Source organism: Myotis lucifugus, unplaced genomic scaffold, assembly GCF_000147115.1.
Source record: "Myotis lucifugus unplaced genomic scaffold, Myoluc2.0 scaffold_60, whole genome shotgun sequence".
Lineage (NCBI taxonomy): Eukaryota > Metazoa > Chordata > Mammalia > Chiroptera > Vespertilionidae > Myotis > Myotis lucifugus.
In genome coordinates this window covers 2,743,957-2,767,084 of record NW_005871108.1, presented here as the reverse complement: position 1 = coordinate 2,767,084, position 23,128 = coordinate 2,743,957, and the positions used below count along the sequence as shown (strand labels likewise).

The 23,128-nt window shown below is 41.1% G+C and overlaps 1 protein-coding gene across 4 annotated transcripts in view; it reads right to left on the bottom strand.

Moving 5' to 3' along the window:
• Positions 1-23,128, bottom strand: part of ASXL1 (additional sex combs like 1, transcriptional regulator) — a 57,296-nt gene that overhangs the window by 5,135 nt on the left and 29,033 nt on the right. For 2 of the 4 annotated variants that reach the window (XM_014456449.2, XM_023754362.1), the window contains 8 exons: positions 5,929-6,049; positions 5,755-5,852; positions 5,112-5,205; positions 4,513-4,665; positions 3,108-3,271; positions 2,914-3,010; positions 1,278-1,383; positions 354-987 (listed from right to left, as the gene is read on the bottom strand). In XM_014456449.2, the coding sequence (XP_014311935.2) occupies positions 354-987; positions 1,278-1,383; positions 2,914-3,010; positions 3,108-3,271; positions 4,513-4,665; positions 5,112-5,205; positions 5,755-5,852; positions 5,929-6,049 (1,467 nt within the window). Of the gene's footprint in view, positions 1-353; positions 988-1,259; positions 1,384-2,913; positions 3,011-3,107; positions 3,272-4,512; positions 4,666-5,111; positions 5,206-5,754; positions 5,853-5,928; positions 6,050-23,128 lie in introns of those variants that run through there. The other 2 variants (XM_023754364.1, XM_023754363.1) reach the window with 2 other exon arrangements.

Sequence of the window (23,128 nt, the reverse complement as noted above, 5' to 3'; positions counted from 1 at the left end):
ATGGTGAAATGGCGGTCCACAACAGCACACCATTCTCAGAAGGCTCTGCTCAAGGGCTGTTACATGCCGCACTTCTAAATTTAATTTCTGGTGGGACTATGGGAGTCACTACACAAAGAATCTAACACCACCTAATAAAAAATGTAAACCCCCCACAGGATTCTGACCTCTAGAGATAACTTCAACAGAGTGAACAAACCAGTGAAGCAGAGAAGACCCTCATCCCCAATTGTCAAACTGGTCTCAGGAATGGCTCTCTTGTAGAGGGCTCTACACGCCCACTTAATCAACACAAGGGTCCTGCAAAGGGGCTCCACAAATCGCCTGGCCCTCAAGGGGAAACGGCCTCCTACCCGGATGGGCGGGACTTTGGGCTCCTCTTTGGTGGGCTGTGGCTTTTCGGAGTGAACACTTTCAATTGTGTTACGAAAGGACTGACGATCTTCAAGCCGGGGCTTCTTTTCGGGAAAGGATGCAGAGGCTGCCTCCTCAAAGGATTTCCTCTTCTGATCTCTAGGTTCCTGATCAACAGTCTCCTGATGCAAGCTGGGAATTCTGTCTGGAGAGGCAGAGGCCCGTGCCAGGTCGTCAGGATCGGTTTGGATCTGAGAAGCCCCCGTCTCCACTGTGAATCTGGGATCCTCGGAGTCAGGCACTGCAGAGGATGTGCCAGGCAGGTGGGGACTGCCTGCCCCTGCTGAATCAGTCTTAGCCTCCCCATCCTTGTAGAGGGGGATGTCAGGTGCCACAGACTGTGTGTCTTTAACAATCCCTCCTTGTTCTAGCTCCGGTTTCTTGTACAGATTCCTTCTGGCTCTGGTTCGGAGATCTGGCCGAGAGCGTTTCTTGAAATGCCCGTCTCGCTGCCGGGTGGCTGGACCACGCTGTGGCCGTGCTGATCCTCCTGGGACTCGCAAGTCACTCTTGATTTCAGCCTCCTCCTGGCCCACATTCTGCTGCAATAACTCTTCTCTGGCCAAACCCAACCTGCAAACCAAACTCACACCGTCAGTTACAGGGCAGAGAAAGCATGCTTATTTTTTATCTATGAATGACACACCCAGATATTAGATATCTCAGAACCAAGTGAATCTAAATGGTGCATAACATTAACCATAGGCTCTGGTAGCTTCCTTCCATATGGCATTAGGCTAAATGAGCCACGGCAGGCAATCTCCACATTCTCATTCAACACAAAAGTATGCACAACTTGGAGAACATCTGCCTTTATCCCCCCCAAACCCCAGACCAACACTCACAGCAACCAAGTGCCTTACTTCTGTCCATAGTAGTCCTCAAAGAACTTTTCTTTCCATTGTTCCACCTTCTTTTCCTTCTCCATTTCCTGCCGTATCCTGACTTGCATCTCGTGAGTGAATTCACCTAGAGAGAAATAAAACTTTTGAGCACATGCATTCAGGATATTCATGTGTCTTATGGAAAGTAGTTCTACTTCCTCCATTTTCAAAATACATATTACTTTGGTGGATTTAGAGGTCTTTTTTTTTTTACCCTCACTATCTTCAACATTGGTTTCCGTCTCCTCCAAAGGATCTCTCACATCATGCTCTTCTCAGGACAAAACTAACATGTCTGTTACAAGGGAAACTTAGTCTTCAAACAGCAACACGTTGTTCAAAAAAGCAAAACAAAAACAAACCAAAGCCAAAACCAGTTTGGCTCAGTGGATAGAGCGTCGGCCTGCGGACTGAGGGGTCCCGGGTTTGATTCCGGTCAAGGGCATGTACCTGGGTTGCGGGCACATCCCCAGTGGGAGATGTGCAGGAGGCAGCTGATCGATGTTTCTCTCTCATCGATGTTTCTAACTCTCTATCTCTCTCCCTTCCTCTCTGTAAAAAATCAATAAAAAAAAATATTAAAAAAACAAACAAAACAAAACAAAAAAACAAACCAAAGAACCATTCTTACTTCCTGTGCAGAAAAAAGTTAACCTAGCAGGCCTGATTGCTTATCCTTAGAAAGGGCTGCTTACAAGGTTGGCCCTTGGCTGACATCTGGGAACCTGGATTTGGGGAGGGTTCCCACCCCCAAACTGATATGAATGGCTTACTGTGCCTAAACTGTTTTTGCAAACAAGATGGTTTATGGCGAGCACCTGCTTTCCTTTGGGGAATCTGAAATTTGGGTATGTGCCAGGCATAGGCATGCTACATGATCAGCCCTCGATAAAACCCTGAGCACCAAGTCTTTAACAAGCTTCCCTGGTAGACTACATTTCACATGTGCTGTCACAGCTCGGTGCTGGGGGAACTGAGCGCATCCTGTGTGATTCTACTGGGAGAGGACCTTGAAAGCTTGCTCCTGGTTTCCCTGGACTTCACCTTTGCTGAAGTCCTTCACTCTGTATTCTTTCGCTGAAATAAACTACAGCCATGAAGAAGACTCTATGCTGAGTGCTGTAAATCCTCCTAGTCAAGCACTGAACCTGGAAGAGGTCTCAGGGACTTCCCAACACACTCTCCTTGTACCTTCCCCACAAAACTAAAGTAGGAGAAGCTAACAATCACTCCAATGGCGATGTCTAAAAACAGAGCATCTGGTAAAGATTAACATTGTAGCTCAATGCCACAGCGCACTTTCCTCCGTCCATCCAGACAACGCCATGTTTAATGGAAAGAATAGGAGTTGACAGGTTTAATGATGAAGAGGCAATGCAGATGGATATTTACACACAAAACAATGAAAGCCCCAATACCCTGTATCTTCTAAAGCTATGAAGCACATTAACACCTGCCACATTTATTAGTGTTGTGAGGAAAGCCTGCCTTACACTAAATACCCCTTGGAAAAAGAGGTAAATTGGTAAAAATGGGGTTTTAAATATCAGGAAACAAGTGATACCACACATGGCAGGTACCTCTCAAACAATCTGAGATAAGAACGTCTACTCACCATCAGCCAGGCGTTCCCGCCAGCTCTGAGCCGCGTGGGTGAAAAACTCGTTATTCAGTGCACTGCTGCTGAGACGCAACAGGCCATCCGTCCCCACCTAGAAGGATCAGGCACATAACCCGATAAATAAAAAACTTAGAAGGACAACACAAGCTCGCTCAGAGAGAAGCATAGAAGAGGCGGCCTATCCGTACCTGTCTGTCCACTTCAGGCAGGAGGAAAAGGAGCTGCTGCTGGAAGTGGGATGGCAGGGCGTGGAAGGTCCGAGAATTTATCAGGGCCCGAAGGTTGGTATTGACAAGAATGGACCCAGGTGTCTCAAAATCTACCTCTTCCCCTCTGTTGCGCTTCATTTGACCTGTGATTTTTGAAGCAATAAAAAGCAACGTATACATTTTCAGCTTCTTAAAGCAGAAGAAACAAATACTAACTTTAGGGGAAACTTTGGTGGCACCCAAGCTACTCAGAACTTATCGGCACACAATCTGCTCGACTACCCAGTACACCCTAACCTATATGTTACAGTTATTCTTCCCAGGTAACTGTCATTGCCAGCAAACCCAAGAGAACACTTGGGCTGCATCTTCTCACATAAGACTGTACTACGCTGTGTCACAGCCTGAAGAGGACACTCTTCCCCATAAAACCAGGCAGGGGCAGGCCCTGACCCTGCCTCCAAAGCTGAAGAAAAGTTCCACAAAGTCAGCTGGTGAAATGATGGAAGTTGTCTAAAAGCAAATCTATTAGCGTCCTATGGGAAAATCCGCAGAAGCCTTCTTGTGAATGGGCCGAAGAGGTACGATCTCCATGCAGAAAGGTACTAAGGGTTGTTTAAAGCCCACGAAAATGTCAATACCTCTCACAGAAGCCTCAGCAAATGTTACTTTTATTTTTTTTTTTAAATCACTTAGAATAGACACCTGTTAATCTTAGATTGAGCACTGCTGAGGAATTGGAAAAGCAGACCTAGTTCTGACTTGGGCAATGGTTTATTCTAATTTCACAAGCCAAGGCTAACTCTTAATGGTTTCTTGTGGCCCATCTACAAACAGCCAGCATGTGGGCTTTGAGATATAAATCCTGAAATAGCAAACAGTGTATTGGCCTTGTAAGTAAACCTACTGGGTATGGGAGGTGCACACTACTGAATTTGTTTGCATCTCCCAAATTCAACTTAGGTTTCCACTCAATATGCTGACTGGGCTGTAGAAAAGGGCATCTGACAGAGACTACGATGTTGAGAACAAATATGGCAGGATGTTAACAAAGAAAGAAAATGGACGTTGGAATTCTTCACTGAGAAGCTCAGAAGCAATTTTCACTCACATAGACACTGACTGAGCAAGACCACTAAAGCAGGCAGACTAGGCCCTTACAGGGACATACGAGGAGCAATGTGGCACCATCTCTGCCCACAAGGAACTCTCTCTCAGTCTAGCAGAGACTATCTATATGTGGAATAACCAAAATGCAAGGTAAAATTAAACAAAAAACAGAGGACCACCCAAGATAAACTGGTAAAAGAAGTAGACTTCCTCATGTCACTTGGCCTGCAGGGGCCCCCTTTACAGGCAAAGAAATGAGTGCCAAGCCACTCACCTGTGGCCGGCTTCCGGAAGCCTCTCAGGAGCGGGGCAGGGTCCCGGGCGACCTCGGCCTGGCCACGAATAGCAGCGCTGCCCAGGGCCAGAGAGCCGCTGCTGCTGCTGGACGGGCTGCCACTCTCGCCATCAGCGTGGCGGCCCGAGAACCCTGAAGGCACATTATTCCACTGGTCAAAAGTATCACCCGCCATGCCCATGGCTCTTAGACAAGCTTCCTTCTCCCAACTCTCCCTGAGGTGCTGCCAGCTATACTGGGTGCTTCCATGGCCCAGCCTTGGGCTGTCAGAGCTCAACACCGCATGCGCTGGCTTTAAAATATCACGTAAGAATGCCAAACTGCCATCTTAGTTTGTACAGCACTGCACCTTTTACAAAAAGCACCTGCATACTCCATCCGACCTTCACAGCCACCCTGTGAGGCAAAGGGGAGGGGAGGGCACGGCAGAGCCCAGCACTGGAACCTAGGTCAGGTCTCGCCACCACAGAGTGCTGCTGCCAGAGGAGGGTCTCCTGACTCCACTGGCATCGCACTACCGCTGGGAGGCAGCCCCCGGCGCTGAGGAAGAGGCACCACAACCCAGATCGCATACATACCTGATGCAGATTCCACGTGGGCCCCGTTTACCTTCAGAGGAGTCAGGACAACTCGAGGCAGCATCACACCAGTCTTTTTCTTTTGCTTGTTTGCCTATATCCCCAGAGGAATCCAAAGAATCTGAGTCACCTGCAAGGCCACAGCACAGTCCCTCTCCACTATGTCTCCACTCACCGTCTTGTAAAACAGAGTTTGTATTCGATGAACTCAGGCAGGTAATGCTAACAGCAGCACTGTTATTGGGCCAGGTGCCAGTCCCTGTGCCAAGCATCACCCACGCTGAGAAGACTCTACCATTATCCCCATTTTACAGATAAGGAATTTGCCCAAGGTCCCAAAGCTAGTGAGTGAAAGGGCCAAAATTCAAACCACTAACTCCCTGGCTCCTGTTCTCCCCATTCTGCACAATGCTCTACTTCTCCCTGGTTATCCAGCCATGTAAAGAGAAAAAACAACAACAAATCACTCTGCTGTCAGATCTATGACCCACTTTTTCTCCGGCCCACTTTTAAAAGGTACTAACAGGTGGAGACCAAATTGATTTTCTCCACTCTTCAAACACTCTCACAATTAACTACAGGATGGACAGTCCTATCTGTGCCTGGCCTCTCTTATCCCCCTGTCACCAACTCTCCTCCCTACCTGTGAGGAAGCTCTGTAGCTGTCCCTGGGATTGGAAAGAGGCCGACTCTGAGATTCTGTAGAACAGGATGCATTAGAAGATGTTTCATCAAGTGATACTGGAAGGGAGGGAAATAAAGGTTAGTACCTAATAACTGCTTATGGCTCTTCACCCACCTTGTTAAGGGCACTTACCATCATTTTCACCACTCACAGTGCTGGTTTCATTAGACCCACAGCTCTCTACATCAGCTGTGTCCTCTGGCTCCTCTCCCTCCACTGCAGCCGGATTGCGAGACCACTGCAGGGCATCCTTCTGTGACAGGAAGGAAAACTCGGGTGAGCAAAACCCTACAAATCGATCAAGCATAGTAGTAATTTCTAAACATGTATTGCTTTTCCCTTTCTAACTGACTTTCTCAGCAAGTTCTTTTCAAACATATATCAAGAAAGTGAGATAAAACTTTGCACTCAATCATTCACTAAATATTTACGGGTGACTCCTATAAATGCTAGTTTCTGGGGATAGGGTGGGATATCAGGAGTAGGAAACGGGCCTAGCCTCAAGGAGCTTAACTGATTAGGGGAGAAAAATCAAACCTATTATACTCCAAAGCACAGTGAGAGAGGTATACAGAGAAATGCAGCAGCTCAGAAGAGGGGACATCTAAGTCCTTAAGTTTAAGAGGGCATGGAGTACAGAAAGTGAATTAAGAATCAGGGAGATAACCTTCCAAAAAGCTAAGTTTTAAAAGGTGTTAGCTAAGCCCTGGCCTGCATGGCTCAGTTGGTTAGAGCACTGTCCTCTACACCAAAAGGTGCCAGGTTTGATTCCCGGTCAGGAGTGCATGCAGGAGGCAACCAATTGATGTTTCTCTCTCTCTCTCTCTCTCTCTCTCTCTCTCTCTCTCTCACTCATCAATTTACTAAAATAAATTCTTAAAAAGAAAAAAAGATGTTAGCTGACCTAACTGGTTTGGCTCAGTGGATAGAGCATCAGCCTGCAGACTGAAGGGTCCCAGGTTCGACTGTGGTCAAGGGCACATGCCTGCGTTGCGGGCTTGATCCCCATTGGGGGACGTGCAGGAGGCAGCCGATCAATGATTCTCTCTCATCATTGATGTTTCTATCTCTCTGAAATCAATAAAAATATTTTTAGAAAAGATGTTAGCAAAAAATGAACAAAAGACATTAGCTAGCAAGCAGACGGGTGGCAGTGGGAAGAAAGAAGTAGTTGATAATGAGATGAGCACTGTGGAATAATATTTCAAACTCAAAGAAACTATAGATTTCAGCAGGCATATGGGGAACTGAGTATGTTGAGGGGGTTAGAGATCTCTCTAGCAGGAGGGCAGATAACATACTATGTGCTGAGGGATTAAGATTTGATTGTTTTGGAGTCTCTGTAGTCAGGGGAATGATTTGAGTTTTAGGAATTTCATTCTGTTAAGCATGGGAAGTCTGGAGGAAGAAGAATCACACTGACAGAAATGAAAATGATGAAGATCTAAAGTAAGATAGTGAAAATGAAGCAAGAGTGTGGAGGAGTGCTCTACTCCAAGTTTCAACTAATAAATGCTGCTTCTAGCAGGCTCTGTTGTAGAGTCTCAGAATTAAACTCCACCCATTCCTAAGAAAAAATTAGGAGCTATCTTACATCTTGAAACTAGGATGAATACTGGAATTTGGAGAGAAGAGAAGATGAGCAGAGATAAGTTGGAACGGGATGTCTTCTTTGAATAAAAGTATGTGAAGGTTAGGTAAAATCATGACTTTACCTCTTACAAATATACCAGAAATTTATAAAGGACATCCACAAAAGTCTAACTCATCAATTTCATGGGTTCCTTCGACTACTATATTGTTTTCATTAATTTAAGCCCAAATCAGACTGACTTAAAGTAATTAAAAAACCCCCAGCTTTTTAGATCTGTATCTCTTTTCCCTACTGGCTAGAAATGCTCCTCTGAATCAAAAGCTAAAGAATATTTTCAGTATTAAGCTTGTAATTATGGTAATTGACTGCCATGTTCTTGGAATGATGCAACAAATTTATCTCTGAGAAAGTAAATTGTAAACCAAAAATCTAAAAAATGTACATACCTTTTAACCAAACACTTCTATTTCTGAGACTTAATATGTTAAAACATAATAAACTTAAAAAGAATAATCCTTCAAAATAAGAAAATTAATCAAGTGAACTAAATTAAGATCCTTTGTTCATCAAAAGACACCATTAATGCCCTGCTGGTGTGGCGCAGTGGTTGAGCATCAACCCATGAACCAAGTGGTTCAATTCCCAAACACATTGCGGGCTCAATCCTCAGTGGGGGCATACAGAAAGCAGCCAATTGATGATTCTCTCTCATCACTGATGTTTCTATCTCTCTCTCCCTCTTCCCTCCTCTCTCTGAAATCAATAAAAACATTTTTTTTTAAAGACACCATTAAGAGTTAAAAGGGCAAGCTACCTACAGAGATGGGGAAGATATCTGCAACTCATATAACCCCAACAAAGATCTTGTAGCTAGACCATAAGTCAGTAAGAAAAGGGCAGCCCGGAAGAAAAATAGGCATAAAATGCGAATATGGCATTATACCAAAGAGGATATCCAACACTCACATTAAAAGGTATTTAACCTAACAATAAAAGAAAGACACAAAATTATGCAAATTAAAACCACAATGAGGTATTATCGCATCCTTAAAAGGCTAAAATTAAAGTTTAGCAATGCCAAGTAGTGTTACTGTGGATGTAAAACGGTTATACTGAAAATGGATCCAACCATTTGAGAATACAGTTTGGCATTATCTGGTACAGTTGAAAATACAAACATCCTATGACTCAGCAATGTCAGTTTGGATTCCCTAGAGAAATACATATTTATACACATCAAAATTCACATCCAGATATTAATGGCAGCATCGTCTGTAACTTGGGCTATAAACAACCAAAGTGTCCATCATCAGTAGAATCAATACATGGTTAGTGTGCTCAATAAATGGACATTATAAAATAAAAAATGAATGAACTACAACTACTCACAACAATATGGATGGTTCTTAAAAACAAATGAAAGAATAGAACAAAAGAATGCATACTGTAATTTATTTCATTTGCAAAAAGTTCAAAAACAGACAAAATTAAACTATAGTGTTGGAGATGCAAATATAAGTAAATAACAATAAAGAAAAGCAAGAAGCCCAGCAGGCGTGGCTCAGTGGATAGAGCGTCAGCCTGCGGAGTGAAGGCTCCCAGGTTCGATTCCAGTGAAGAGCACATGCCTAGGTTGCAGGCTCAATCCCCAGTGTGGGGCATGCAGGAGGCAGCCGATTGATGATTCTCTCTCATCATTAATGTTTCTATCTCCTCCGCCCTTTCCCTTCCTCTCGGAAATCAATTAAAAAATATTTTAAAAAAAAAGCAGGAAAATAACTTCTATGAAGTCAGGGGAATGAAGGGTGTTGTAAGTAAGAAGGGGTACACGGTGGGCTCCTGGCCATGTTAGATGTCTTGATCTGAGTAGTATTTAGAAAAGTGTTTACAGGCATACCTCAGAAATATTGTGGGTTCGGTTCTAGACCATCGCAATAAAAAGTAACATAAATTTTTTGTTTTCCAAATGATATGAAAGTATGTTCACACTATACTGTAGTCTATTAAGTGTACAATAGCATTATCTCTAAAAACACAATGTGCCCTGGCTAGTGTTCTCAGTGGTTAGAACATCAGCCCGGCAACCAAAAGGGTCTTGGGTTCGATTCCCATCAGGGACACATACCTGGGTTGCAGGTTCAATCCCCAGCTCTAGCCGCGGCACAGACAGAAGGCAGCCAATCGATGTGTCACTCTGATGTTTTTCTTTCACTCTCCCTCTCTCCTGCCTCCCTCCTTCCCCTCCACTCTCTAAAAATCTACCTTAATTACAAAGCATTTTATTGCTAAAAAATGCTAACCATCATCTAAGTCTTCAGTGAGTCATAATCTTTTTTGCTAATGGAGGGTGTTATGACTAGGGTGGTGGTTGCTGAAGGTGGGGTAGCTGTGGCAATTTCTTAAGACAACAATGAAGTTTGCAGCGACTGATTCTCCTTTCATGAACAATTTCTCTGCAGCATGCAATGCTATTTGATAGCATTTAACCCACAGAACTTCTTTCAAAACTGGAGTGAATCCTCTCAAACCCTACAACTGCTACATCAACTAAATTTATGTAATATTCTAAATCCTTTGTTGTCATTTCAACAATCTTTATAACATCTTCACCAGTAGATTTTTTATATTTGCAACCATAGTAAAACAAAGACTTATATATTTTTTATATTTATTTTATATATTTAAATGCCATTTAACAAAAATCAACCAAAAAAATGAGTTCGCGTGTCACCTCTGACACGCGTGTCATGGGTTCGCCATCACTGCCTTAGATCAATGTATACTCCTTGTGTCCTGTCCTCTCCCTCATTTTTAAAAATTGAGGTATAATTTACATAGAATGAAATGCATAGATCTTAAGTAGACTATCTGATAGGTTTTGACAAACACACATCAAGGTATAGAACATAGCCCTAGCTGGTTTGGCTCAGTGGATAGAGCATCAGCCTGCAGACTGAAGGGTCCTGGTTTGATTCTGGTCAAGGGCTCTTACCTCGGGTTGTAGGCTCCTCCCTGGTCAGGGCTCGTAAGGAGGCAACCAATCAATGTGTTTCTCTCACATCAATATTTCTCCCTGTCTTTCCCCCCTCTCTTCCACTCTCTAAAAATCAATGGGAAAAAAACTAACCTCAGGTGAGGATTAAAAAAAAAAATGATATAGAACATAGCCCTAGCCGGTTTGACTCAGTGGATAGAGCGTTGGCCCGCAGACTGAAGGTTCATGGGTTCGATTGCGGTCATGGGCACATAACTTGGTTGCATGTTCCCCAGCCCTGGTCGGAGTACGTGAAGGAGGCAACCAGTCGGTGTGTCTTTCTCACATTGATGTTTCTCTCTGTCTCTCCCTCTCCCTTCCACTCTCTCTAAAAATCAATGGAAAAATATCCTCGGGTAAAGATTAATAAAAAGAATAATAATAAAATAAACTTTAAAAATGTTTATTCTAGAACTGAGCAAATAAGTATATTTACAGTAGATAATGGGAGGCAAATTTCTCAGTTTTGAGTAGCAAATTACTACATAAAGGGGTAAAGCTAGTGGTTCTCAACCTTCCTAATGCCACGACCCTTTAATACAGTTCCTCATGTTGTGGTGACCCCCAACCATAAAATTATTTTCGTTACTATTTCATAACTGTAATTTTGCTACTGTTATGAATCGTAATGTAAATATCTGATATGCAGGATGTATTTTCATTGTTCGCGACCCACAGGTTGAGAACCGCTGAACCCTGTAATAAAAGACTGGAATTGAAGGTATCAGTATGAACCAACATATGTAAAGAGAGACAAATACAGAAATAAACATAGATGTGTACATGTACACTGTTCTTAACTAAAAGGACCCAGAGCTCCCTGGGAAACAGCTTAGCTTGTGAATATACAAGCTATGCCGACATCTTACTGGGCCAGAAAGCAAATAAGTAAAAAATGTTTAGGACATATTAGAAGGACACAAAAACTAGAGTGAAGGGAGTCCTACTGGGCAACACTGTACAATCTGTGCATTAAAGTTAAAAATGATAGGAACAGATAATTCAACAATAAAATAGGAAGCCATAATGAATAAACAAATGTGGGAGGAAGGAAGGCTCTTCCTTACTGTTGAATGCCAATTAATAAATGTCATATGAATGGTGGAATTTTAAAAAGTACCACTTGACCACCATCACAGTAATAATGGTTGTTTCAGGAAAGAATCATTCATCACTAAAACTAGTGAATGCAAGTTTGACAAGACTATATCTCACAAGATAATTTTATTTCTAGTGCAGAAACACGACAGACCATCCTAACCAAATGACTGAAGTTATCATGATCAGAAATCAAACAAATCATTTATTTGTCTCCTGATAAAATACACTGAGAAAAAACATCACTTCTGAAATATTCCTGTCAAAAATGTACTACTTGAATCTGATAATGAAAAAAACATCAGGCCCTGGATAGTTAGGCTCAGTTGGTTAGAGCATCGTCCCAATGAGCCAAGGTTGCATGTTAGATCCCCAGTCAGGGGACATACAAGAATTAACCAATGCAATGGGGAAAAAAGGAGCCATGTAAAACTTTCAACAATAAAGAATAAAAAAAAGAAAGAAAAAAGAATCAACCAATGTATAAATGGGTGAAACAACAAATTGCTGTTTCTCTAAAATCAATAAAAATAATTATTTAAAAACCTTTGTTAAAAAAAAAAATCAGCTCTAGCCAGTGTTGCTCAGTTGGTTGAGCATCGTCCCAAAAAGATCACCAGTTCAATTCCTGATCAGGGCACATGCTCTGGTTGTAGGCTTGATCCCCAGTAGGGGGTGTGCAGAAGGCAACCAATCGGTTTCTTTCCCTCCCCCTTCCTCTCTCTCTAAAATAAAAAAATGTATTTTTTTTTTAAATCAAAGAAACCCAAACTGGTGAACTTTTTAAGAAACAATATGGTATGTCAACTGTAACTGAAAAATAAATAATATTAAGGTCACGAAAAATTTGTGGGAACTTTTCCAGATTAAAAGATATGACCTGGTACTATTGGCGTGGCTCAGTGGTTGAGTGTGAATCTAAGAACCAGGAAATCATGGTTCAATTCCCGGTCAGGGCACATACCCGGGTTGCGGGCTTGATCCCCAGTGCAGGAGGCAGCCAATTAGTGATTCGCTCTCATCACTGATGTTTCTATCTCTCTCCTTTCCTCTCTGAAATCAATAAAAATATATTTTAAAAATAATAATAAAAAAAAGAAATGAGCCTGTCCGGCTGTCAGAGAAAGAAAAGAACTTGCATGTTGGTGAAGGAAGAAGCTAGGTGGGACAACAGTTGAAATCTACAGTAAAAACCAGATGGTCCAAGGTGTCCTATTGGCTGTAAAATGCAGTGTTAATCAGAATGCCATTTATTTTTTGTTAAAATCATTTTGATTATTGAAATGCATAATTTTTAAATATGTAAATAAAGTTTTAAAACCTTGAAAAAAACAAAACAAATGAAAGAAACTTGACAAAAAAATACCATATGATCCAGAATTGGATGGCTCCTCACCAAAATCTCATTTAATTACTATAAAATAATAGGAAATTTTGACTAAAGTATCCAGATTAGATAGCAAGCAGTACTACTACTTTATCAATGTTAATTTTCTGATTTTGATAACTGCCAGAGGATTATGAAAGAGAATTTCCAAATAATATGTAGGGAAAAGAGAATGATAAAGCAAATGTGATGTCAGAAATTAAATGAAAATGTGAGTTTTTTAAAATCAACTATATATATGCTAAAGCTGAAAAACCATTTCTACTTACAATAGAATCAAAAATTTAAAATACTTAGGAAACTATAAAATACCGCTCAGAAAAAGTAAAGAAGACCTAAATAAATGAAGAGATGTGTACCATGCTCATAAATTAGAAAAATCAATGTTAAGATTAGGTCTCCCAAAAATGATCTATAGATTCAACACAACCTCAATCAAAACCCCAATAGGCACTGTTCTGTTAAAAAACTGGCAAGCTGATTTTAAATTTTATATGAAAATATAAAGGGTCTTGAACAGTCAAAACAATCTTGAAAAGGAAGAAGAGAGTTAGAAGACTCACACTACTAGCACTACTTGATTAAAGACCTAAACACAGCCACACAAATACAATCAACTGACTTTGGACAAAGGTACCAAGGCTATTCAATGGGGAAAGGAAAATCATTTCCACAAATAATGCTGGAACTAGATAAACAAAAACACAAACCTGAACATTACCTCAAACTACACACAAAAATTAAAGGTGAACCACAAATGTAAATGTAGGAGCCAGAAATAGAAAGCTTCTAAAATATTTCTAAAAACATTAACTATATATTTTTTAGTTCGATAAAATGGGCTTTCTCAAAATTGAACAGTTCTAATCAAAGACTCCTTAATAAAAATGAAAAAGTAGCTAACAGAGTAGGAGAAATTGTTTATAATACATATATCTGAACCACAGTGCATTAAAGAAAAATTTCAACAAACTCAAAACAAAAAAACAAAAAAAACCTATTTTTTTTTTTAAAGTGAAGAGCTGCCATTTTCTTCCCCAAATTAATCTTTCCTTCCATTGGGAGGAGAATAGCATCCCCAGTGATCTAGAGTAGAGTATCAGCCTGAGTGGGACACAGAAAATATCCACGTATGAGAGTGACATATGAGAGTTAGAGCTCAAGAAAGATGAAATGTCCAAACAAAAAATGACAAGGGGCCCTAACCGGTTTGGCTCAGTGGATAGAGCGTCAGCCTGCGGACTCAAGGGTCCCAGGTTCGATTTTGGTCAAGGGCATGTACCTTGGTTCCGGGCACATACCCAGTAGGGACTGTGCAGGAGGCAGCTGATCGATGTTTCTCTCTCATTGATGTTTCTAACTCTCTATCCCTATCCCTTTCTCTCTGTAAAAAATCAATAAAATATATATTTAAAAAAAAATGACAAGGGACCGAGCATCAAAGCCCAAGTTAAGTGAGGATGGCATACAGTATATAAGAGGGCAAACTGGTGTGGAGGATCAGAGCTTGAGCAGGTGAGGCAACCATCCATGGGGAGCCAGCCAATGAGGATTCTTCGTGAGGGAGGGCCAGCAACAGCGATGGAAAAGGAGATTAGTTATTTAAGAAGGTGTGAGGATTAAACAAGTAAGTTACAAATATGGAAAGGGAGAAAACTAGAACGAACCCTCTGGACTTGCATTAGAATTTGTCACTGGTGTAAACTCATGATTGTTACCATATTTAGTTAGATAAAACTAGACATAAATATAGATGTAAATGCATGTATGTATGTAAATATATCCAAATATTTCTTAGTCTCTTCCCACTAAGAGGAACTGGGCTCAGCAACACCCCAACACACACATCTAGAACCTAGATCTTGGCTTCTAAATACCACTGTATATTAAAATAACCAAACAATCACAATTAGAAAACAAAATTAAAAGCACAATACCACTTACAATAGCTTCCCCCAAAATTAAATACTAATGTATAGAGAAATGAAATATTTTCCCACTAAAACCTGCATGCAAATTTTATTTGGATAGTCCCAAACTGATAACAAACAACCCAAATATTCTTCAATGGAAGAATGGCTAAACAACCTGTGCCTATAAAATGGAATACTGCTCAACAATAAAAAGAAATAGTGTTGATACACAACCTGGATAGATCTCAAAGGTATTACTCCCGTGAAAAAAACAATCTCAAAGGGTAACATTATATAATTTTTATTTATACTACATTCTGGAAAGGATAAAATTATAGTCAGTATTAATAGTTTTCTATAGTTATATATCAAATTACCACAAGCTTAGGGGCTTAAAACAACACACATTTATTATCTCAAGTTTCCAGGGGTGAGGGTCTGGGGGTGGTTTGGCTAGATACTCTCCTCAGGGGCTCAGAAGGTTCACATCAAGTAGTCAACTGAGTTCTTTTTATGGAGCTCAGTTTCCTTTGCCAAGGTCACATGCTTATTGGCAGAAAACAATGTCTTGTGGTTGTAAGACTAAGGTCACTTTCTTGCTGGATGTCAACTGGGGCCTACACTCAGGGATCACTGCAGTTCTTGCCATGTGGCACTCTCATGATATAGCAGCTTGCTTCTTCAAAGCCAGCAGAACTGCTCACTTCCTCTATCTGACTTTCAGGTCCTCTTTTAAAGGGCTTGCCTAATTGGGCCAAGCCAACTCAATTTCTTTGGGCTAATTTAAGTACATCTGACCTTAAGCACATTTGCTAAATCTCTTCACTTTTGCCATGTCCTATTGGTAAAAGCAAATTATAGTTCTCATCCCATGCCAGAGAGATTATAGGAAGGCGCGGGTATTAGGGATCACCTTAAAATTCTGCCTAACACATCCAGCCTGCAGGCATCCCTCCAGCTGACCACAGTTATGAGAGCCCAGCACAGATCATCTCGAATAATCTAAGTCAGGCCAGACCAGAAAAAAATGCCCATTCAACCCAAGGAACTGAGAGTTAAACATACAATTGTTGTTTTAAGCACCAAGTTATGGGATGGTTTGTTCCACTGCAAAAGCTAACTGATACAAAACACATAAAATACTTAGCCATCCAGAATAATCAGAAGAGGCTCAAGATCAGGCAGGTTTCTATAAATGGGGCCAGCAATTGCCAAAATGAAATGTATACACACAAATTTCTAATCTAAAAATAAAACAAGAAATTAAGTTTCAACCATTTACTATATGGTTTGACGCTGCTGCCCTTCCACAATTCCTACATCATATTTCAGTATTCTTAAATTCACTTATTTTCAGCATGTTCTTTATGTCTAATTAGGTGGATTAACAGATTTCATCTAGTTTTAACTAGGCTTAAAAACATTACCATAATGAAAAGACAGTTTGGAAATAATACTGATAATGGAAATACAAGAGACACTAAGAAAACAGCAGAGCTGACATTTTTACACCAAGCATTCTACATAACAAAAGGCTAATATGCAAATTGTCCCCTTGACCAGGATTTCAACCAACTAGGGGGCGGGGCCGGCCAGACCCCACCCGTGCACGAATTCGTACACCAGGCCTCTAGTATATAATAAAAATAAGATCAATAATGAGAAAATCATGCCTGAAAAAGTTAGCCAAAAGCATTAAAAATTAGATAAAACTAGTTGAGCCCTAGCTGTATGACTCAGTGGATGGAGCATTGGCCTGCGGACTGAAGGGTCCCAGGTTTGATTAGGGTCAAGGGCACATACCTCAGTAGCAGGCTTGATCCCCAGCCCTGGTCAAGATATGTGCAGAAGGCAACCAATCAATGTGTCTCTCTCACATCAATGTTTCTCTCTCTCTCTTCCCCTCCCTTCCAATCTCTCTAAAAATCAATGGAAAAACATCCTCAGGTGAGGATTAACAAAAAAAACTAGTTGAAACATAATATATCTTCTATCATTTACTAATTTCACTCTAATATTAACTAATTATTTTTAAAATATAGCATAATTTTAAAATGCTTTTACCATTTCACCCAGCTGGCATGGCTCAGTGGTTGAGTGTCAACCTATTAACCAGGAGGTCACGGCTAGATCCACAGTGTGGGGCATGCAGGAAGCAGCCAATCAATGATTCTCTCTCATCATTGATGTTTTTCTCTCTCTTCCTCTCCCTTCCTCTCTGAAATCAATAAAAATATACTTTAAAAATATATACTTTTAAATTTCCACTTTAGGGTGTACTTCACAATGGACATATTATAAAAGAATATAGCTAACTTATATCTAGATGTATATATAATCTATACTAATAAAAGGGTAATATGCTAATTAGACCAGACGTCCTTCCTGACAAAGCCGGGCCAGGGCAAAGCTGCCTACCCACAGTCCCGGACGCCAGCGGCTGTGGTGGCTGCAGCCTGGGAGAGGGAGAAGCCTGCCTGCGGCCCTGGGCACCAGCGCCTGTGGCCGGCCAGGGTCCCGGACACCAGCAGCTGGCTGGAGGAAGGAATCCTGGGTCCCGGGTGCGGGGCCAACCCAGAGGTGGTTAGGGCGTTCAGGCCAGCAGTGGAGCAGTTAGGGGCGATCAGGCAGGCAGAGGTGGTTAGGGGCGATCAGCCAGGCGAGCAGTTAGGAGCCAGCAGTCCTGGATTGCGAGAGGCAGTCGGACATCCCCTGAGGGTCCCAGCCGGGAGAGGGTGCAGCCGGGCTGAGGGACCCCCCCCCCCCCCGTGCACAAATTTCGTGCACCAGGCCTCTAGTCTATAATAATAAAGGCATAATATGCTAATTAGACTGGACATCCTTCCAGACAAAGCTGGACTGCGAGGGCCGAGGCAGCCACCACAGTTGTGAGGGCCCAGCCCCATGCACGAATTTCGTGCATAGGGCCTTTAGTGTATAAATAAACATGTGCATAGGTGCACTCTCCCGCTGGGAAGCACACCTGGGCACTTCTCTTCCCCCACTTCTTCTTCCATGGGCACACATCTCCTAAACTCTAAGGGACCCCATGAGACAAGCTACAGGGAAGCAATGGGCAGCAGCAGCAGTTTGTCCTGGGCTAACACCCTGAACATATCTACAAGGCCCCCTTTTCTGACTTCCCAGCGAGCCAAAGCAGCCCGCCTAAGCTCTCCTGTTGCTTCTTCTATGCTAAGCCCTTCCTTGCTTCACTATCCTGAGTGTGCTTCTATGGTCAATAAATTCTTGCTTGCTTTGATGCAAAAGTTAAAAAACAAAAATAAGCCCTAGCTGGTTTGGCTCAGTGGATAGAGCTTCAGCCTGCAGACTGAAGGGTCCCGGGTTCGGTTCTGGTCAAGGGCACAGGCCTGGGTTGTGGGCTTGATCCCCAGTAGAGGGTGTGCAGGGGTCAGCCAATCAAATGATTCTCTCTCATCATTGATGTTTCTATCTCTCTTTCTCCCTCTCCCTTCCTCTCTGAAATCAATAAAAAGATATTTTTAAAATTTTAAATAAAAAATTTAAATAAAATAAACGTGTACATATGTATGTGTATGTATGTACACACACACACTGAGGATGTGAACTCAAAAATTTTTTTATTACCACTAGGGGATTAAAACAAAAAACAAAAAAAATACCTGAATACCACTGCCGTAGGTAGGGAAAAACAATGCAGTGACATGATCAGAGATGTGCTTTAGAATGATCTGACAGCAGTCACTAATGGAAAGAGTCTAAAAATAAGAACACTAATTAAGAGACCAATGCAACAATCAGGCCACAGGTAATTACTGCCCGAGTAAGAATGAAAGAACTGTAAAAAAAACAACAAGTCTAATTAGCATTAAATTAAAATAAAAGGAAAGAACATATCTAAGCTATTTGTGTAAAAGAAAGAAAAGGAAATAAGAAAACATGTATAGCTTTACAAAAATAAACATAGAAAGGATAAACCCCACTTAACACAGCTTAAAAGACTCAAAAGGATACATTCCCAAGTAACTTTATTCACATTCCAGAACAAAGCTCAAAAATAGACATGAATACAAAAATATTCCCAGAACCCAAAATTTAATTCTCAGTGTCTGTCGACAAATCAAAAATTATTAAGAATGCATAGAAGCCATAACCGGTTTGGCTCAGTGGATAGAGCATCGGCCTGCGGACCGAAAGGTCCCAGGTTCGATTCCGGTCAAGGGCATGTACCTTGGTTGCGGGCACATCCCCAGTAGGAGGTGTGCAGGAGGCGGCTGGTCAATGTTTCTCTCTCAATATTTCTCTCTCATCGATGTTTCTAACTCTCTATCTCTCTCCCTTCCTCTCTGTAAAAAATCAATAAAATATATATTTTTAAAAAAACCCCAACAAGAACAAAAAAAGAATGCATAGAAGCAGGGAAATTGGACCCATAATGACAAGAAAAATTAAAAAGTAGAAACAGACTAAAAAATGGTAAATGGTAAAATAAGAATTGAAGTTATTATAACTATATTTCATGTGTTCAACATGTAAGAAATTAAAAATACCCAACTAGAACTTCTAGGAATAAAAACTATAGCAGGAAAAAAGGTTAATGACATGAAGGTTAACCAGTAGAAACTACCCAAAAAGAAAGATAATAAAAAGACTAAAAAAAATATGAACAGCTCATTTGTAAATTGAGGGACAACTTCAAGTGGCCAAATATATACTGGTATGTAATTACAGTCCCCAACGAGGAAGGGGAGCTATAGAACAATTTTTGAAGAAATAATGACTATACATCTACCAAATTTGACCTAAGAAGTTTAATAAAACTCAGGCACAAGAAACATGAAGTAAACCACATCCTAATGAAACTGCTAGAAGGCAGTGGTAAAAAGAAAATATTAAAATTAAACAAAAGAAGGTAGAAAAGATATATTACTCACAGAGGAAGGAACAAAGATTAAAATAACAACAGAGGTCAAGCCCTAGCTGGGTTGGCTCAGTGGATAGAGCGTCGGCCTGCGGACTGAAGGGTCCCAGGTTCGATTCCAGTCAAGGGCTGTGGGCTTGATCCCCAGTAGGGGCCATCCAGGAGGCAGCCGATCAGTGATTCTCTCTCATCATTGATGTTTCTCTCTCTCTCTCCCTCTCCTTTCCTCCTATATATTTAAAAAATATATTAAAATAAACAAATAAATAAAGTAACAACAGCGGTCGAATCAGAAATAATGCAAGCCACAGACATAAGGTGAAGGGAATTTTTAAAGTACAGAAAGAAAACACAGTCATCCTGGAATTCTGTATCAAGTGAAAATATCTTTTAAAATAGAAGATAGTTTGCCCAGGCAGTGTAGCTCAGTGCTTGAGCATCGACCCATGAACCAGGAGGTCAGGGCTCTATTCCTGGTCAGGGTACATGTCCGGGTTGTGGACTCGATCCTCAGTAGGAGGCATGCAGGAGGCAACCGATCTATGATTCTCTCTCATCATGGATGTTTCTCTCTTTCCTCTCTCTTTGAAATCAATAAAAACATTTTTTAATATTTTTTAAAATAAGATTGAAGATAATTTTTCAGACACACAAATGCCTTACTACTGCTGTAAGGTTCTTATAACAGCGGTATAATATTACTTGAAGGTAGACTGTGATAAGTTAAGTATCTATATAATAAACACTAAAGCAACCACCAAAACAACAAAATAAAGTTATAGCTAAGACAAAAAGATATACCAAAACTCCTCAAAGAACAGTAGTGGCCACTGCAATGATTCTTTCTGATAAGAATTGATAACACAAGGCAATCAAAGGCACTCTGATCAATCAAGCTGTAAACGGCCCATTAGTGATGTAAACTGACATATCCCTTCAGCCTAACACATGCTATCTAGACAAAATGAAACCATCTCAGCAATACCACCACTGCATTACCAGTATCACATGAATCCTGGCAGAACTCAGAAACTTGTTTTAGTGAGTTACACCTAATTTACAGGATGTAACTACATATGAGCAATTTGTCACACATCTTCCAGTAAATATACAGGCCTGACACAAAAGCATTCATTTTCCAACCCAAATACATGGAAAAGCTATGCAAAATATAACACATACACACAGGCAAGCCCAAAAGCAAGAAAGAAATATTCCCTGATGCTAGAAACAACGAAGCTACTCGAACCCAAGTAACTCTCAGGGCTACTGAAATCAGATACAGGTCTTAGGGCTTGGGACATGTGTTTTAATGCCTACAAAAGACTAACAGACAAGAAACTGAAAATGAGTTAGATCCATAAAATGCCAAAAGATACAAAGAACTACACAGAAATAACATGAATTCCAACAGAAGTCAGAGGTGAAAGAGTCACCTTGGAGAAACTGAAACTCCATGCCACAGGTATGGGTTCCAAAATCACTCCATCCAAGAGGTCCAGGAACCCCAATCCAAGAAATTAGTCTAAGAACAGGTATGGCACTAAGGAAACCAATGGGTTGGTTCAACAGAAATGCAAAACTTCCTTAGGACACCTCTACCATAAGACGGGTAAAAATAAATCCCACAGGTGATAAGCATTAAGTCAAAATTTTTAAAGAAGAAATGAACCACCAAAGCTGGGGAGGGTTTTCAGCCGACACAACAGAAAAATTGAGACCTCAAGATCTAGGTAGACTAGAACAGCAGTTGCCAACCGATGGTCCACAGACCACTGGTGGTCTGTGAGGTCCGAAAGGTTGGCGACGGCTGGACTAGAACAATAAAGAGGGTATAAAATGGCCCGACCTCCGTGGCTCAGTGGTTAAGTGTCAACCTATGAACCGGGAGATCATGGTTCAATTTCTGGTCAGGGCACATGCCTGGGTTACGGGCTCAATCCCCAGTGTGGGGCATGCAGGAAGCAGCCGATCAATGATTCTCTCTCATCACTGATGTTTCTATCTCTCTCTCCCTCTCCCTTCCACTGTGAAATCAATAAAAATATATTTTAAAAAATAAAATAAAATATACAGAAATAGGGGGTGTGGGGTAGAAGAGGTCAATGGGGAAAAAGGAGACTATCTATAATACTTTCAACAATAAAGGTAATTTTTTTAATGTACAGAAATAAAAGAAATAAAAGCCATAAGGATAGAATGAGAATAAGCAAATTTCAAATAAGAATCAGAAAAATATAAGAATAAAAATGTGATAAAAAGCTGAATGTTCAGTCAAAACTGAAGTATTAGTGAACTATATTATTAATCTGAAACAATCTCAAAGAATGTAGCACAAAAAGATAGAGATGAAAAATAAATGGAGACAGGAAAGGTATTCAAGGACACACTGGCCAAAACTGAAAACTTGAGTCTTCAGATTGCCAGAGTAACTTACTCAAATATACACTATAGCAAAACTGCAGAACAATAAAAGCAAACAAAAAATAGTAACAGCAACCAAACAGAAATCAATAAAGCAACAATTTAGTTACTAGATTCCTCAAATGCAACAATAGATGCCAGAACACTAACAGGCAAGGACGTCTTCCTCTGAGGGAAAATAACAGTCAGCTACAAATGACTGCACAGCTAAAATGTTGTCTAAGAAGTAAAGGCAAAATAGAGGCCTTAAGATATACAAAGGCAGTTTATTACTTACAGATCCTTACTGAAGGAACTTGATAAATGATACACATTAATACAAAAGAGAAATTAAACACAGAATAAAGGAGTGGGATACAAGAAGCAAAGGTAAGCCAAGAGATCTGTAATATTTCAACATAAATATTAACTTCAAATTTTTTTTTATTAATGCCCAACTTTAAGAGATTTAAAAGTAAGGTGGATGCCCTAACCGGTTTGGCTCAGTGGATAGAGCGTCAGCCTGCGGACTCAGGGGTCCCCGGTTCGATTCCGGTCAAGGGCATGTACCTTGGTTGCGGGCACATCCCCAGTGGGGAGTGTGCGGGAGGCAGCTGATCGATGTTTCTCTCTCATCGATGTTTCTAACTCTCTATCCCTCTCCCTTCCTCTCTGTAAAAAATCAATAAAATAAAATAAAAATAAAAAAAAAAGTAAGGTGGAGCCTGGTCAGCATGGCCCAGTGGTTGAGCATCGACCTATGAACCAGGAGGTCACAGTTCGATTCCCAGTTGGGGCGCATGCCCAATTGTGGGTTCGATCCCCAGTGTGGAGCGTGCAGGAGGCAGCCGATCAATGATTCTCATCATTGATGTTTCTCTCTCTCTCTCTCTCTCTCTCTCTCTCTCTCTCTCTCCCCCCCCCCCTCCCTCCCTCCCTCCCTCCCCCTCCACCTTCTCACTCCCTTCCACTCTCTAAAATTCAATGGAAAAAAAAATATGCT